Genomic DNA, 17,282 nt, shown 5'->3' with positions numbered 1-17,282 from the left:
GTCTTGGCTTTTGGATGGGGCTAGGAGACGTTTGCAAGAGATGTGAAGCACTGTCTGTGTCATCAACCTGCCTTTATCAGAAATGGACACAAAATGGAGAAGGAAAATGGACAGATGGGGCATGGAGATGGCTGAGATTGAGCCCTTCTGACAAGAAACACCCCAAAGGCGAGCTGGCTGCCAGCCCCGTCCCTCTGCTCTGAGAGGCCCTTCCCCACAGCCTGCGCAGATTAAAAAAAATTAAGAAAAAATAATTTTGAAACAATAATTTTTTTAAAAAAGAGAAAAAACATAAGAAAAAAAATACAAATGGTATAAAAACTCTCCAGTACTGGGGCGTCATCTGACCACAGGCTGCTTAGGGAGAAATTTCCTGTACAGACCAGCCACCATTCGTTACAGCAGCTTTTATTCCATGCTTTGAAGCATCACTTACCAGCCAGGATACAGCCAGGTATGGGAGCAGGAGGAGGTGGGTCAGATCCAGGCAGCGGTTGCTGGGTCCGGAGGCGGCTGCGCAAGGAGCTGAGCTCACCGTAGGGAGCGGGGTCAGGGTCAGCAGAGCACGCAAGGGGCATTGTAAGCATTTGCCCCTTGACCAAGCCAAGCTGCCAAACACTCACCCTCCCGGGCAGGCTCCTCGCTCCTGCTCTTCCCGGGAATACGCCGGGCTGGGCTGGGCGAGACAGGCACGGATGCTGCCTGTGCAGTCACTGACGCTTAGCCTATAGCTATGGGTAACGCTCAGTTCTCTGCAACTTGCGCTTTCATTGCAAGTTGACCCCTATTTTGTTTAAAGTCACAAAGAAAAAGGAAAAAAAACCTTTAAGCTGGAGGGAAACAGCCGATATAGGACTGGGGAGCACGAAAATCTACTTTTGAAAAACAGATTCTACAGCTGTAGCAGGAGAGAAGGGCATTTTATTTGCAAGTTGACCTTAAAAAGCTTGACATCTATGAAGTATGCACTTTCCTTTCCTAGTCCATAATTGTTTCCTATGAAATACAAGAGCATGTACATATATGAATATTTAATTTGACAGTGATGAAGCTTTATATATTAAGTCAATGAAAATGCTGTTAAGCTCCTGGGAACAATACTGCTTCCATAGCGAGGTGGGAATTTGGCATTGCAAGTAACCAATGGCTATCACTTAATTTTTATGCCAACAGTAAAGACAAACTATGAGTTAAATTTAATTCCAACTTATTGGAAGTATCTTTGAGAACATGTCATGGTCAAATTGCAAATGAATTTTTAGTTTATAGATGATAATGGTTTATCAGGGCTCTTCCTTCCTGGGAAATGGAAATCATAGAAATTCATGTATAAACTGTCTCCCAAATTACAGATCAGAAGTCATCTATTTTAGGAATAGTGAGGTTGAATCAAGAAGCCTTTATTTAGTTTTCATGTATTCTTCAGGTGAATTTTCTTATTGCAACCCATGTTAATCTAAATTCTGATATTCCCAGCCCCTTATATGCTCTGTCTTTGTTTTATGTCTCTATAATTTAGGCAGCCATTTTGTGTTCAGGAAAAAAAGTCAATAAAGAGGGGACATCCATTGCAGGCTTTCTCCTGGAGACTTTGCTTTTGGATTTTACTCTGCAATGGTTATCTTGCTGCAAAGTATCTGTCATTCTGGCTACAGCTGTCTTTGTCTTGAACACCACACTGCGCACGAATTCAGGCTCAAGGTCCAGAGCACAAACTGAACAGCAGCTTGTGTGAGAACTGGTTCTATACGCGGTGTTTATACCCTAAACGCTGAGGCAAGGTCTAAACATGGGCAAGAAAGGATAAGGTGTGACCCAAGGCAGGGCTGTTTGCCACGCTCTGATGGGGCTGCTTTCTCGGGGCATTTCCAGGGTGCGTGCTGCAGACTGCAGCCCTTCCTCCCCTCCAAAACCCCCTCGCCCTGCACCGCGTACAGACACCAATGCCGCTTCCTTCCCTACCCTCCCGAAATTCCCAGAGCTATTAACTAGGTCACGGGAGCTGGTCCCAATCCAGCAGTTTATCTAATTGCCTTTTTATAGTATACTGTGCAACTCTTTATTATCCTGTCAGAGTTCCCCTGTGCGGTGCCGGAGGGGGACGGGGAGGCAGAGCTGGGATGAAGCTCTCTGCTGCGCAGCCACTCGTGCTCGAGAGCGGAGGACGAGCCTGCGCGTCTCGGAGGCTGCAGGGGTGGTAACGGCCTGGGCAATAAACCCAGGAGGTGCTTTTGGCAACGGCTGGGGGCAAGGCGGACCGCTTCTGACTCCTGTGATCGCATCCCTAGGTACACACGTACCTGTCCGGGAGGGGTGGCTGCTTCTCCGAGAGCATCAGGTCTGCTCCGGGCAGGCTGGTCCTTGGGCAGACGTGGCCGCGGAAGCTTGTGAGCTGCTTAGGCAGGAGGTGCCCCCCGGCCTTCCTGTCTCTGCAGCTGGCAGCTCTGCTGACCATGCCCAGCAGCGGGTTTTATGTGTGTGGGGAAATGGGGTGGCATAAGCAAGGACGCTGAGAAGAAATCAGAGGGTTACACACCTGCATTCGGACACCCACGCTTTTTCGTGAGCATTACAGAGGAGGATAAAGCTGAGCACACAGAAACTGCAAGTCCCCTCTCTCATAGGGGCACCATTTGCAGCACGGTGCGTTTGAGGCAGTTCACAACCACCGAAGCCCATGAGAATCAGCTCCTTTGGGGTTTGGGAGCCTGACTGAGCCGTGAACTAGGAGCGATGCTCATCCTGCTCCGAAATTATCGCACCTTCGTGCAACTGCCACTGAGTTGTGCCAGCTCTCAGTGAGGGCTGTAGAAAGGCAACCCACCCGGGATTGGCCTTTCCTGCTTTCCTTAAATGATTTTTGAGCATGAATAGTTCTTTTCCCTCAGTTTATTAATCAGAAGACCCAGCCACAACCCCGCCGAGCCTGCTCTGCGGAGATAAGGCAGAGTCGCTCCTCTGGCTGGATCTGCCGGTGCCTGGGGAGGATGGGGGGGTCCGGGCGAGCTGTTCCCGCAGGAGCAGGGCTGCCCACCCCAGCCCTGCCGGGGCTGCCCGGGGGGGGTCGAGACCCTCAGCCCGCCCCGGGGAGCGGCTGCAGAGGACGCAGGCAGCGCCAGAACCCCCCGCGCCGGCCCCGGGCGAGGCGGGGGCTGCGGCTCCTCTGCAGGCGCTCGCTCTCCCTTGCGCTTGGGCTGAAATGATTTGCAGCACAAACGCCCCCCGGAGAGCTGCTAACCTTTGGATAAGGTTTGGCACCGTTATCCTGCTTGGGTTAATTAGGAGTTAGGGGAAGCCCAGGAGTGACGCGGCTGCTCCATCCATCCATCCGTCCGTCCGTCCGTCCGTCCGCCCCTCCAGCCTCCCCCCTGCTCGCTCCACTCCGGCGCGCTGCGGGCGGCGATGGGCAGAGAAGCCGAGGTAAATGCCCGACCTTCCTCTCCATCCCTCCGGGCTTCGCTTTCCGCTCTTCCTCTGCCTCTTTCCTCTAGTCCCGTGTCGTGTCGTCCGTGTCCCCGCGCCCCCGCCCCGTGTGCCCGTGCTTTAGCCCCGGCTTTCGCCGCCGGTAGAAGTCAGCCCCAGAACTCCTCAGCGTCCCTGCAGCCCCCCGGCACCCCCCGCTCCCCAGCTCCTGCATCCCCCGGAGCCCCTGCAGCCCCAGAACTCCTCAGCGTCCCTGCAGCCCCCCGGCACCCCCCGCTCCCCAGCTCCTGCATCCCCCGGAGCCCCTGCAGCCCCAGAACTCCTCAGCATCCCTGCACCCCCCCAGCACCCCCCGCTCCCCAGCTCCTGCATCCCCCGGAGCCCCTGCAGCCCCGGAACTCCTCAGCATCCCTGCAGCCCCCCGGCACCCCCCGCTCCCCAGCTCCTGCATCCCCCGGAGCCCCTGCAGCCCCAGAACTCCTCAGCATCCCTGCACCCCCCCAGCACCCCCCGCTCCCCAGCTCCTGCATCCCCCGGAGCCCCTGCAGCCCCAGAACTCCTCAGCATCCCTGCAGCCCCCCGGCACCCCCCGCTCCCCAGCTCCTGCATCCCCCGGAGCCCCTGCAGCCCCGGAACTCCTCAGCGTCCCTGCAGCCCCCCGGCACCCCCCGCTCCCCAGCTCCTGCATCCCCCGGAGCCCCTGCAGCCCCGGAACTCCTCAGCATCCCTGCAGCCCCCCGGCACCCCCCGCTCCCCAGCTCCTGCATCCCCCGGAGCCCCTGCAGCCCCAGAACTCCTCAGCATCCCTGCACCCCCCCAGCACCCCCCGCTCCCCAGCTCCTGCATCCCCCGGAGCCCCTGCAGCCCCGGAACTCCTCAGCATCCCTGCAGCCCCCCGGCACCCCCGCACCCCCTGTTCGCCTCGGTGCCCGCCACGGCTCGGCGCGCAGCCGGGGCTGCGGGGTCCCTCGGGCGAGGAGGGGGCTCCGCCGCACCCGGCAGCGAGGAAAAGGGTCCTCGGCCCCCGGGGCACCCCGCCGGAGGAACGCTGCGAGTGCAGGGGGGCAGGGGGGCCCCGGCCACGCAGGGGGGCGGCTGCCTCGGGGCACGGCTCCCCGCACCGGCCCGGCGCAGCGGGACTTGTTTTCGGTCTCCCTGCAGTTTGGGGGGTGTTTGGTGGTGGTGGTGGTTTGGTTTGGTTTTGTGGGGCTTTTCAATTTCGATTGGGTTGGTTGGTTCGTTTGGTTTTATTGCTTCTTTCCTAAGAGGCGTCTCCCGAGCCCCGCACGCCCCTAGCACGGTGGGTGCCCCACTCACCCCACGGGTGCCGGTCTCCTCGCCCTTGGCCTGACGCCGGTGGCCGGGGCCCCCTTCCCCTGCCCGGCAGCGAGGGGTGCTGGGGGTGCGGCGCGGTGCCCCGGGGGCCGCGCTGGGACTGCCCGGGGGCTGCGGCCGTGCCCCGCCGGCTCCCACCGGGCAGGGACGAGGTTTGGGGGGGCCGGGGCAGGGGAGGGGGTGTGCCAGGGCTTTTTTAGGAAATATTCACGCACCAGACAGCGGTTTGGGCGAATTTTCGTTCCTTCCTCCTTGATGCTCCCTGCAGCCTCCGGAAACAGGTCTCCTTCACGTCTTCTGTGACAATGACCTTGTCTTAGGCTAAATTTAAAAAGAAAAAGAAGAAAAAGAGAAATCGTTGAATTAACCCCCCAGCTGTTCATCGCAGCAGTCGTTTTCCAGGACTGTAAAGAGGCGAAACGGCGGCTGCGGCAGCCGAGGCAGCGGGGACGGCCGAGCCCCCCGCGCCTCCTCCGGTTGATTTTAATTTTCCCCGGTTAAATCCCAGCCCGTCAGGACCCCGCCGAAGCGTGCCCCGCTTGGCTTTCTCGACCTATTTGTGCACCGAGATGTAATAATTCCTCCGCAAAGGCAAGGATGCGCCTCGCTGAGCCGCCTGCCTCCCCTCGCAGGGGAGCGGTTGCTATAAAATGCCCCATTTTGGGGGGGGCCGTCTGCCGCAGCAGCACCCGCCACGCCGGCAACCGGGAGCAGCGGCCGAGAGACCCCCTTAGGGGTAAAGCCCTCACCGGGTTTGGGTTTTTTTTTAATTTCTTTTTTTTTGGGGGGGTGCATTTCAGCCGCTTTGCACCCAATTTCCTTTTGGGATCTGGCAGGAGAAAAAAGGGGCGTTTAAGGGTTTTTTCCTAGGAGCTGAGGGGGTTCGTGCCCACCTCTGCTCGGTGCCGCATCCCACCTGCAACCGCAGTCCCAGCGCTCCCTCTCCGCTCCCTCGACAACGATATTAGGAAATAATTTAGAGCTGGCTTTTCCGCCCATCTGTAGTAAAAAAATGTTCTTTTTTTCCCTTCCAAAGCAGCAAACGAAACACAGATTCCTACCCGCCCCCCCTTCAAGGAACATCTATTTTTTTATAAAACAACGCTTCAAACGATCTCCCCGCAGCAGAGGGGGACGTGCTCTCACACACACCGCCCCAAAATGCCCCCGCTCCCCCTGCCACCCCTGTGCTTGTCTTTGACACGGCACAGGACGGGGATCGCTCGTTGCCGTTGTTTTCTGTGCTGGCCGCTCACCTCGGAAATCTTTTAAATAAAGAAAAAATCGTAAGGCTTTTTAATTACAAATAAGTATAAGCGTTTGGAAGCAAAACGAAAATATGGGGTTTTTTTTTAAAGAAAGGAAAATCTCTACATTAGATCGCGGGGACCGAGAGGAGAAACCTGCAGCCGAGCACCCCGCAGGGCGCCGGTACCGCAGCTGCCGGGCGGTGCCGGTGCGGTTCCGCGGGGCAGAGGCTGCCAGCCCCGGGCGGGAGCGGGAGGGGAGCGGGAGGGGAGCGGGAGGGGAGCGGGAACCCGCTTCCCCCCGCTTTCGGGGCGCCCCGGCCATGCGAGGCGTGGCGGCCAGCCAAGCCCTTGCCGTGCGCGGGTCCCCCCGCACCGCCGCGCTCCGCGGCTCGGGCAGGGTGCGCGGCCCCCGCTGCCGCCCCCGGCCTCCAAAGGGGCCGCGCGTCGGGGGGGAGAAAAGAGAAACGGGGGGGTGCGAGGGGGAAAATTCCGTTGAGAACCGGTCGAGAGCCGTTCGTCCGCCCCTTCGGTGGGGCTCTTTTGTTTCGCCCCGGGGAAGGGGCTGGCGGCCGGGGGCCCGCGGCGCGGGGCAGGGCAAGGGGCAGGGTGCGGGGCAGGGTGCGGGGCAGGGTGCCGGGCAGGGCAAGGGGCAGGGTGCGGGGCAGGGTGCGGGGCAGGGTGCCGGGCAGGGCAAGGGGCAGGGCGCGGGGCAGGGCAAGGGGCAGGGTGCGGGGCAGGGTGCGGGGCAGGCAGCGGGGCAGGGCAAGGGGCAGGGTGCGGGGCAGGGTGCCGGGCAGGGCAAGGGGCAGGGTGCGGGGCAGGGTGCGGGGCAGGGTGCCGGGCAGGGCAAGGGGCAGGGTGCGGGGCAGGGTGCGGGGCAGGCAGCGGGGCAGGGCAAGGGGCAGGGTGCGGGGCAGGCAGCGGGGCAGGGTGCGGGGCAGGGTGCGGGGCAGGGTGCGGGGCAGGCAGCGGGGCAAGGTGCGGGGCAGGCAGCGGGGCAGGCAGCGGGGCAGGGTGCGGGACAGGCAGCGGGGCAGGGTGCCGGGCAGGGTGCGGGGCAGGGTGCGGGGCAGGCAGCGGGGCAGGGTGCCGGGCAGGGTGCGGGGCAGGGCGGGCAGGGCGGGCGCTGCGGAGCCGGGGCGGGGGGCGGGGGGGGGTCCGCGCTGCGGCGCTGCTGGCGGGGCCCGGCGGGCGTGGGTGGGGCGGGGGGGGGGGGGGAGGCTGGGCTTGGCCGGGGAGGCTGGTACCTCCCCCAGAAATGCAGCAATTCTCTCCCCCCTCTCTTCTCTCCGCGAGGTGGGCGCACTGCGATGGAGAGGCGGCGCGCGCTGCCAGGCGCTCGCGCTGCCCGGCTGGTGACCGCCGCCGGCTGCTGACGGCCCCTGCCCGCCCGGCCCGGCCCGGCCCGCCGCGGGGGCCGGCGCAGCGGCGCGGAGCGGAGCGGAGCGGCGCGGAGCGGAGCGGAGCGGGCGGGGCGGCGTGCGGGCCCGCAGCTGCCCGCAGCGGTGTCATGCCCCTGGGCACGCCGGCGGGCAGCCGCTCGCACTGCGCCGGGACGCGGAGGTAGCGGCTCGGAGCAGCCCCCCGCGGCCGCCGCCGCCGCCCCTGGCCGGGCGCTGAGCCCCCGCCCGCCGCCCCGCCGCTCCCCCGCCCCGCCGGCTCTCGCCGTCCCCGAGGGTCCCCGAGCGGCGGAGTTACCCGCGCAGCCACCATGGCCACCCTCCTCCGCAGCAAGCTGTCCAACGTGGCCGCCTCGGTGTCCAACAAGTCCCAGGCGAAGATGAGCGGCGTGTTCGCCAGGATGGGCTTCCAGGCGGCCACCGACGAGGAGGCGGTGGGGTTCGCCCACTGCGACGACCTGGACATGGAGCATCGGCAGGGGCTGCAGATGGACATCCTCAAGGCCGAGGGCGGCGAGGAGGGCGCCGAGCCGCCCCTGGAAGGGGACACCCACTACCAGCGGGACGGCACCGGGCCCCTGCCGCCCTCCGCCTCCAAGGAGGCGGGCGTCTGCTCGGAGCTCTCCGGGCAGGGCAAGCCCAAGATCACGGCCTGGGAGGCGGGCTGGAATGTCACCAACGCCATCCAGGTACGAGCGCCGGGCAGCGGGCACCGGGCAGCGGGCACCGGGCACCGGGCAGCGCTCCCCGCTCCCGGCCCCGCTCCCCGCTCCGCTCCCGGCCCCCGCCCGGCTCGGCGGCAGCGCCGGGGTGATCGCAAGGGGGAAAAATGGGGAAAAGGGGGGAGGAAAAAAGGGGAAAAAAGGGGAAAAAGGGAAAAAAGAGGGGAAAAGGAAGAAAAAATAGGAGAAAGATAGAGAAAAAAGGGGAAAAGGGGGGGAAAAAAGGTTTAAAAAAGGAAAGGGGAAAACCCCAAACCCGGACCTCTGCTTTGCCCCAAGCCCTGTCCCGCTGCACCTCACCGCGGGGCCGGGGGCGAGGGAGACCCCCGGGGGTGCCGCGGCCGGTGGCGGGGCTGCGCCAGGGTGGGCCTGGTCTGGCGCCTCTGGGGCTCCTCGGCTCTGGGGGTCTTGGTGCACCGGGAGGGGCTGGGGGCAGCGAAGGCAGACATTGGGGCAAAGCCCGGGCACCGAAACTGTGCTCGCTTGTTCTGGGTGCTCTGGGGTGAGATTGTGCGGGGGGTGTGAGCGTGCGGGTGTGACTGCGCGGGTGTGATTGCGGGGGGTGGTAGGTCAGAGAGAAAGGGAGGGGGTGTAATCGTGAGCGGCCGTGACTGCGTGGCGTGACTGTGCGACCGATTGCGTGGGTGTGATGGTGTGCAAGCGAGACAGTGAGAGCGCATGTGACTGCGACTGTGCGACTGCGTGTGCCCGGGTACGGGCGCCTGCCTCGGCCCCTCCCTGAGACGAGCAACGTGGTTTCCATTTTGTCTCTTTCTAGGGGATGTTTGTTCTGGGCCTGCCCTATGCCATCCTTCATGGTGGATACCTAGGACTCTTTTTAATAATTTTCGCTGCAGTGGTTTGCTGCTACACTGGGAAAATCCTTATTGCCTGTCTTTATGAAGAGAATGAGGATGGGGAGATAGTCAGGGTGAGAGACTCCTACGTGGACATAGCGAACGCGTGCTGCGCGCCCCGCTTCCCCACCCTCGGAGGCAGAATTGTGAACGTGGCTCAGATCATTGAACTGGTCATGACCTGCATCCTCTATGTGGTGGTCAGTGGGAACCTGATGTACAACAGCTTCCCCAACCTGCCCGTCTCCCAGAAGTCGTGGTCCATCATTGCCACGGCAGTGCTCCTGCCTTGTGCGTTCTTGAAGAACCTCAAGGCAGTCTCCAAGTTCAGCCTGCTCTGCACATTAGCCCACTTTGTGATCAACATCTTGGTGATTGCCTACTGCCTCTCCAGGGCACGTGACTGGGCCTGGGACAAAGTCAAGTTTTACATTGATGTGAAGAAGTTTCCCATCTCCATTGGCATCATTGTCTTCAGCTACACCTCTCAGATCTTTCTGCCTTCCTTGGAGGGGAACATGCAGAACCCCAAGGAGTTTCATTGCATGATGAACTGGACTCACATAGCAGCTTGCATCCTTAAGGGACTCTTTGCCTTGGTCGCCTATCTGACCTGGGCTGATGAGACCAAGGAAGTCATTACAGACAACTTGCCATCCACCATTAGGGCGGTAGTCAACATTTTCTTGGTGGCCAAAGCCTTGCTCTCATACCCCTTGCCGTTCTTTGCGGCTGTGGAAGTCCTGGAGCGGTCCCTTTTCCAAGATGGAAACAGGGCGTTCTTCCCCAACTGTTATGGGGGCGACGGGCGGCTCAAATCCTGGGGACTAACCCTCAGATGTGCCCTGGTAGTTTTCACCCTGCTCATGGCTATCTATGTCCCGCATTTTGCCCTCTTGATGGGTCTTACCGGGAGCCTCACAGGCGCAGGGCTCTGTTTCCTGCTCCCCAGTCTTTTCCACCTCAAACTCTTGTGGAGGAAGCTCTTGTGGCACCATGTCTTCTTTGATGTCGCCATTTTCGTTATAGGTGGTATCTGCAGCGTCTCTGGGTTCATCCACTCTTTAGAAGGCCTCATAGAGGCCTTCAGAACCAATGCTGAAGACTAAGGAGGGGTCAGAGTCGGCTGCAGTAAGAGAATCGCATCGAACATCCGCATAGCCAAATAATTCTGCATCCCTTTAATGGAAAGAGTCATTATTTTCGTTACGTGCATCCAACAAATTCTATGTCATAGAATCTGCAAATTAAGGGAAATAAGAAGAGATTAAAGTGTTCGCCCTGCTGTCTTTTTAAATAAGCTAAGATTTAAATATATTTTTTTGTTATTTAGAATTTTTTGAAGGAAATTATCTGGTGCCCCACCCCTATGTCCTCACTTGTTGCCTGAAGCTTGGCCCCCCACGAACGACCTGTTGGGAAACAGTCGCAGTTTTCAATACTCCTTACAGATATGCAATTCAGTGTTTCAGGAGCTGAAACACAGGTGCCGATCCAACAGGATTTGAGTTACTGCGCTCACAGACGGAAGCAAACCAGCTGTGGGTGCTGGGAGCAGGGACCTTCGTTTTACACCGTGTGAGATGGATGTAGGTGAGACCTAGATTGTACGACCAGCCCGACCAGCCCAAGCAGCGGCTGATGACCAGCAATGCCACTTACCTGCAATGTTTACACCGTAGTCACATAGATGTCAGGACTGCTTAATTCTTCCATCTGAATTCACGCTGAGGAACGGTGCTTCCCAACTATTACAATATTTTGCCTCTGTTTGAAATCGCAGACATGGAGTCCTCTTCTCGGTGACTTTTGTTTTGTTTTGTTTTAACAATTGTTATTTCTAAATTATGAAAAGTTAAAAAAAATATTGTTGGATTTGACGTCGTTCAAAACTACGACACAATTCATTCTGTGCAATCTACCAGATCCGTGGAGCTGTTTCCAATGTACGTGTGGTGTCATTGTGGTAAATAAGATGAAAAATGTATATCAGAAAAAAAAAAATCTATCTTTAACATATAATGTGGTACATATAAATATATCAAACAATAAAGAGAAAACATAGTCGATGAGGCTGGCCTGGTTCATGGGGGCTCGGAGGAGCTGGGCAGGGGCAGAGGGAGGTTCATCCTCCCCACACCCACTTGCATCGGGGGGTGCCATGCATCCTGGGTGGCAACGGAGGGGCAGTGCTGGGTTGTCACCGACGGTGGCATTAAGCTGTTTGCAAGAGGTGGGACGCTTATATTTTGGGAAGGGGTTGTCCTGTAGATGGGGGGGGCTGCTTTCACACAGTCGCCCCCAGCTTTGCTTTGCCCCGTAGTGCTCAGCCCCTGGGGATGGATGGAGTTTGCAGATGTACCCCGAGATTTTTGTTCTTGTGAAGGAGGGGGAAAAAACCCTTACAAATAAACAAATGCAGCAGGGCAGGGGGGAGAATAAACGAAATAACGGGCTGGGGGTCCCCCTGGCTTGAACCGAACTCATTCTGCCCCACGCTCCACACCCGTGACCGAAAACACCTCCATTTCCACACCGATTTAAAAGCCACACCAACGAATTCGTTGTCCGCGCGTTGCCGCTGCACAGCGGGGATGGAGATGGGGGGGACACCCACCGGCAGCGCTCCCGCAGTCCGGGCACAGCGGGGGGGCCCGCGGGGCTCCTCTTATTGCCCCCAAATGGTGTCGAGCCCCGGTAGGGGCTGGGGATCCCCCCCCGCCCGGCCCGAGCTGGCGGAGCCGCCCCCGACGGCAGCGGCAGCTCCGCAATGCGGTACCGGGGGGGGTAGCAGAAGCCGGGGGAAGGGGCTGCGGGCAGGAGGGGGTGATGCTCCTTCCCGGAGAAAACAGTATTTCGGGTGCTTTCCCGAGAGCAAAGCGCAGGAGAGCTGTGGGGTTTGCTCCGCGTGGGGACAGGGACGCGTGCCGCCGTGGGTCGGTGTGGGGGGCATGGTGGTGGGGCGCCTGCCCCCCGGATTAGCCGCGTTTCCCTGCTTGCCGGCCCCCTTTCCTGGGGGTATCGAGCTGTGCCCCATCCCCATTCTCAAGCTCATCCCCATCCTCATTCCCATCCTCATCATCTTCATCCTCATCTCCATCCCCATCTTCATCCCTATCCCGATTCTCATCTCCATCCCCACGCCCACCCCCACCCCCATCCCGGTGCAGGCGACCCGTGCCCACCCCCCCCCGCTGTGGCGGGCACCGGCAGCCAAAGCTGCCCTCGCCCCCTGCCCGCTGCCTGCGGGGGTCCCGCCCGCTCGCAGCCCGGGGCTCGGCGGGGGCCCAGCGCCCTCGCCCGACGGCGCGGCACGGCCCGGCGGCCAGCGCATCTCCCCGCCCGGGATGCGGGGAGACAGCTCGGCCGGTGGATCCGGGCGAGGAGCTCCTCCTTCATGGGTGCCTGCTGCTTTTTATTCTGCCATGAGGTCTCTGTTCCAGCTCCGTTTTCTCCCCAGGGTGCTGAGAGGGATGGGGGAGATCCAGTCCCCCTCCTCCCTGCCCTGCGTAGGGCTGAGAGAACCCCTCGGACCCTGGGAGTAAGCGGAGAGCTGAGGAGCCCTGGAAGGTCAACAAACTCTTCTGCACATCTGGGGTTTGCATCTGCTTTGCACGCGGTGGTTTCAGGGTCCTTTTCTCTCCGTGTTCCCCCCTCGGATTGCAGGAAGCAAACGGCTGCAGCCAGGACAGCCGCCATGCCGCAGTGGTAGCACAGCTTGCTCGCCTCTCCTTGTGGGCAGCTGCCTGTACGTGCATGCGGGATGCTCACAGACTAACCTGTCCTGTGTCTTTGTGTTTTTCAGGGGCCAAAGCTTCTCTGGTTGAGGGCACAAGATGATGGAAACCATTTTATGAAGCTTTAAACCTAATTCAGCATTTTTTCCTCCTTGTGAACAGAAACGGCTCCTGCTTTGAGTGTATTTGGGGCTGTAAGATAATTTGTGCCTTTTTTGCGACAGCAGGGGAAAGTCAGGGCAGCCGAGGGCTCCTTGCTCCCACCCCTCAGGGTGCAGAGCAGGGGAGCATGAGCAGACCATGCCCTTAGCCCCTGCATGGGCACCTCAAATCCCCGCATCCTGCCTAGGCACACCCCCTCCCAAACCCCTGCTTCCTGGGGAGCGGAGATACCGCCTGGCCGGAGGGACTCTGCGAGGCATTTCTGCCTCCCCTGTGATGCCTGGGATGACAGGGCATCTCAGTCTGGCTTGCTGTAGTTTTCAGCTGTGGTAAAGCCAGCGATTATCCAGAGAGCCCCAGCGAGCTTTGTCTCGCTGTCAGTTCTGCTCAAGCGCTTCCCTCCGTGTTTCTGCTGGGTGCCGACGCACGCTCGCAGCTGACGTGCGATGAGCTTGTGAAACGAGCCTGCTCAGCAAGCTGGAGTGATAAGCTGAGGCTTTGTCCTCTAAACTTGTCCGTGGCTGGAATGAGTGCAGCTGTTGGCGCAACCCTTGTGACTTGGGTTTGAAATACAGGCAGCCCCCTCCAGCCTGTCACAGCAGACATTTTGATGCTGTGCTGATGCTAGTGAAAGCGTACGTGAACCCGGTGCTGCGGGAGGTGTGCAGCCTTTAAAGCAGGGGATGCAGCGGAGTGAGTAAAATAAAACCCAAAATAGCAGCAGGTTTAATTTGGACAAAGCAGAAATCTTCTGAAAAGCCAGCAGGATGGGAAAGTCTGATTCCTGTTCCAAATGGCTTTTGTCTGCAGCTTCATAGCTTCTGATCATGTGCTGCAGCAATGCTCTAAATCTTCTCATTCTGAAAATGAGACAAACAAAGGCCCTCTCTGCACTAGCAGGGAACGGATTTATTTCTCTCTCTGTGTCTTTATGGCTCCTCAAGTACAATAGGGACCTCTATTTGGGTTCATTCCCTGAGACATAAGGGCAATATCAACTCTCTGTTATCCTCACACACCCGCACGGCCATGCCACCCCAGGGGACCATCAGTGGGAGCTGGAGCGAGGCGAGGGCTGAGCCCGCTCCTCTCCGCATGCTGGAGCTCACAGAGGAGCAGGTGTGGCTCTGCCTTCTCCCCACACACGGAGCCGGAGACCTTGGCTGCAGTGGCAGTTGGCTGCCTTGGCCTCATGAACCTCAGATGCTCCAAATCACATATTCCAGGCTGTTTCAGAAAATGCTTATTTTGATGGTGGCACCAATGTTCTCCATCATCTGATTTTATACATCTTTGTACCTGTCTGTGTATTCAAATCCCGCCTCAGCTCACCCTTTTGCTTTTGTAATGGTCTCCCCGTCCAGTCACGCATTTTCTTTCTCCTCTCTGCTTTGGGATTCACAGGCCCAGATGAGAAAGGCATGCGCAGATGGCGAGGCATCGGTAGTTTGACAAATGCTTGAGGAATTGTGGAATTGCCATTCACGTTTTCTCAGAGCTGTGGGATCTGTCGACCAACTACATCGTGGTCCAATTCCATGAGAGGGGCAAGTGCAAAAGGGCTTTTGAGGGTGAAAGAAACCTTCCCAGGTAATCAGAAAATGCCTCCTGCATATGAAGTTTGTATTTTGAGTGAGGAGGTGGAAGCTCCACCAGTGACCAGCAGTGACTCCACCAGCACGCTCAATCTTCAAACCATTATTTGGGCACCCACCTATGCAGGGATGTGGTGACCACTGGCGCTGGGCACCTGCAGAGGGGACGGGAAAGGAACAGGGAGCAAATGGGGGAGGGCACGAATGGAGGACAGTAGATTTTGGTTCCAAGAGGGCTCCTCTGGACTCAGCTCTGATGTGCCCATGGGGCTCGGTCCATGTTGGCTGCTCAGGTGCTTGTTCGTGTGTACGTGTGGCCCGGAATGGGGAGCGTAGAGCCAGAAGAGGGTCATGCAGGAGGCAGAAGTGGGGTTGTAGGACTGCTGCACCTGCAAGGTTCAAGCACGTAAAAGTCCCTGGATCTCCCGCCCCAGATGCAGTGCTGCCAGGGGATGAGGCTCCACCTTGCCCAGCTCATTCCTTGCTGGCAAGCTCTGTGGATTGCTGGTGGATCAGCTATGGGTCATGTCCACATCCAGGAGGTCTTGCTGGCGTTTGGGAGGTGACCCATGCCTCATTACCCCTGCTAGGACTTGGCATGTGACCCAGCGCAGCCTCCGGTGAACAGAGCACTTTGTTCTGACCTGTTGCACTTCCCTGCTGGCGAGCTGCCCTGTAATCCCCCCAAGGAGGGACTTTCCTCTCCCACCCTGGCTCCCCATGCTTTAGTCCCCTCGGAGAGCAGAGCGGTGGCAGGGTAATCATTTACTTCCTGCCACAAGCCACTCCTTCAGACTTTTCCTTCGACCTTCAGACCGAATTGCCAAAATAAAAACAACGTTAGGGAGGTACCTGGTACATGCTGCTTTCTGCAGCTGGAGTGTGGCAGTGCCTGCCAGCCGCGCTGCTGGACCCCAGGAGCCCAGCTCCCCACGCCTCGCTCTCTGCAGGTAACACTGATTTACTTTCTCTGGGATAATCGCAACTTTCCCTTTTCTTAATGAGGTCCTGAACCTGTTTGGGAGAGGCAGATGGTTTTGTGAAGGGCTTGTCCCTTGCTGACAGGGACCCGGCTGGCCCGTCCGAGAGCTGCTCCCCAGGGGTCTGGCTCAGGCACAGCAGCTGGAAGCAGAGGGGTTTGAGTTCCAGCTGTGGGTTTGCTTCCCAGCTGTGGGTTTGTTTCCCAGCTGTGGAGGAATCCAGAGAGGAGACGAGCAGCCTCCTTGCTCCCCCTGGAAATACAGTGCTAGCTGGAAAGGTTTCTTGCATTAACTGTGCCTCCCCCAGGAAACTTCCATCACAAGGAACTTCCATCGCCCTCCTTGTGTCCGCAGCCCCACATCAGCTCACCTCCCTGGGTGAGCTCCCGTGGGGAGCAGCTGCAAGTGTTTCTGACCCTGGGTAATTCCAGGAGCTGGCAGATCAGCAGAGGTAGCTGGTGACCGACCATGTGTGTCCCCATGTTCCTGAGCCACCTGCACAGGGAAAGGAGGCTTGGGCTGCACCGGGCTTTTGCAGCCAGCACCAGAATGGTGAGGTTTGCACCAGAAATTTCAGGTCATTTTGGCTGGGACCTCCTGGGCTGCATCTCTGCAGCCAGGCTGGGCCTGGTGAAGCTCAGGGGTGCTGTGTCCAGCATCCCTCTAACGGGGCATCCCCGACCCCTCGCCAGCAGGACAGGGAGGGCTGTTCCTGCTTGGTGCCAGAGCAGGGGAACAGAGACAGGCTCAGCAGATTTCAGTGCAGAGCTGCTGCTCTTGCACAGCAACTCACAAGCCCTGACAATGCCTTGAGCAGTGCTTGGCCCAGTTTGGACTGGGCTGCCCACTGGATCCAGTGTATATAGCTCTGCTGGAGACAATCTCTGGCTGTGCCAGCACCAGTTGCTTCCCAGGTTTTACATGTGGATAAAAAGGGGCAAAACCATGCATGCCATGCAGTGGAGCTGGAGTTGGCAGCTCTTGGGGACAGGGATGGGATGGGGACAGAGCAGGGCAGAGGGGAGGCATTCCCAGGGATGCTTCACCCACAAGCTTTCCTAATGAACCCAGCACTGTGCCAGCAGCGAGGGGCCTGGTTTCGGGCAGTGCAGCTCTCCAAGCTGTCTCCAAGCTGCTAAGCCCTGCTCAATCCGGCTGGGAAACTGCCCCTCTGCCCTTGTCCCCAGCAGGCTGGTCACGCTCGGGGCTTGAGCTGTGGGTTGTGGCCCTGAGTGTGCACCCTGCAACAGACTGACTGCGCTGCAGGAGAAAAGAGGCACTCATCCCCCAAAAAACAGCTCTTTTTTTTAAGAAAGGCTCTAAAACATAGGCTGTAATGTGTCCTGAAGTCCTGCTGGGGAGGAGAGGAGAGCAAGCAGGAGAATTGCACCTCCCCCAAGGACAAGGCTGGCCAGCCAGAAGAGGAAGGGTCGCTCAGAGTCAGGATGCTTCAACTTCGTGTCACTTATTCAGTGAGACTGTGCCTACACTTAAAAAGCACTTGGGAGCAAGAAAGTCCCAGCCAACTAATTTAATGGCAATAATAAGATCAGGTATTTATTCCTCTGAAGCTGTAAAGGCTTTACAAGAGATCAGTAATATTCTGCCCCGTTCATATTTGTAGAAATGAAGGCACAGAAAGTTGCAAGAGTTGCTCAAACCTACTTTAGCTGTCCTTTGGAATAAAAATCTGATCCCAAAAGGCCTCCTCTTGGCTCCTTTCACCAAAACATGGGAAACTTCCCAGCACCCATGCGGGACTCCTTGGCAAAATCAAGGGCAATGCCTGAGGCAGAGCCCTGGCTTTTTGAAGCTAGAAGA

The 17,282-nt window shown here is 58.7% G+C and overlaps 1 protein-coding gene across 1 annotated transcript; it reads left to right on the top strand.

The window, feature by feature from the left end:
• The first annotated feature begins 7,719 nt into the window (after window positions 1–7,719).
• SLC32A1 (solute carrier family 32 member 1) lies at window positions 7,720–10,096 on the top strand. The gene is made up of 2 exons (XM_075721310.1): window positions 7,720–8,097; window positions 8,909–10,096. Exons 1-2 carry the CDS (start codon window positions 7,720–7,722, stop codon window positions 10,094–10,096), a joined length of 1,566 nt encoding a protein of 521 aa, XP_075577425.1.
• The last annotated feature ends 7,186 nt before the right edge of the window (window positions 10,097–17,282 follow it).

Source organism: Pelecanus crispus, chromosome 14 (assembly GCF_030463565.1).
Source record: "Pelecanus crispus isolate bPelCri1 chromosome 14, bPelCri1.pri, whole genome shotgun sequence".
NCBI lineage: Eukaryota > Metazoa > Chordata > Aves > Pelecaniformes > Pelecanidae > Pelecanus > Pelecanus crispus.
This window is presented reverse-complemented; position numbering and strand designations above follow the sequence as displayed.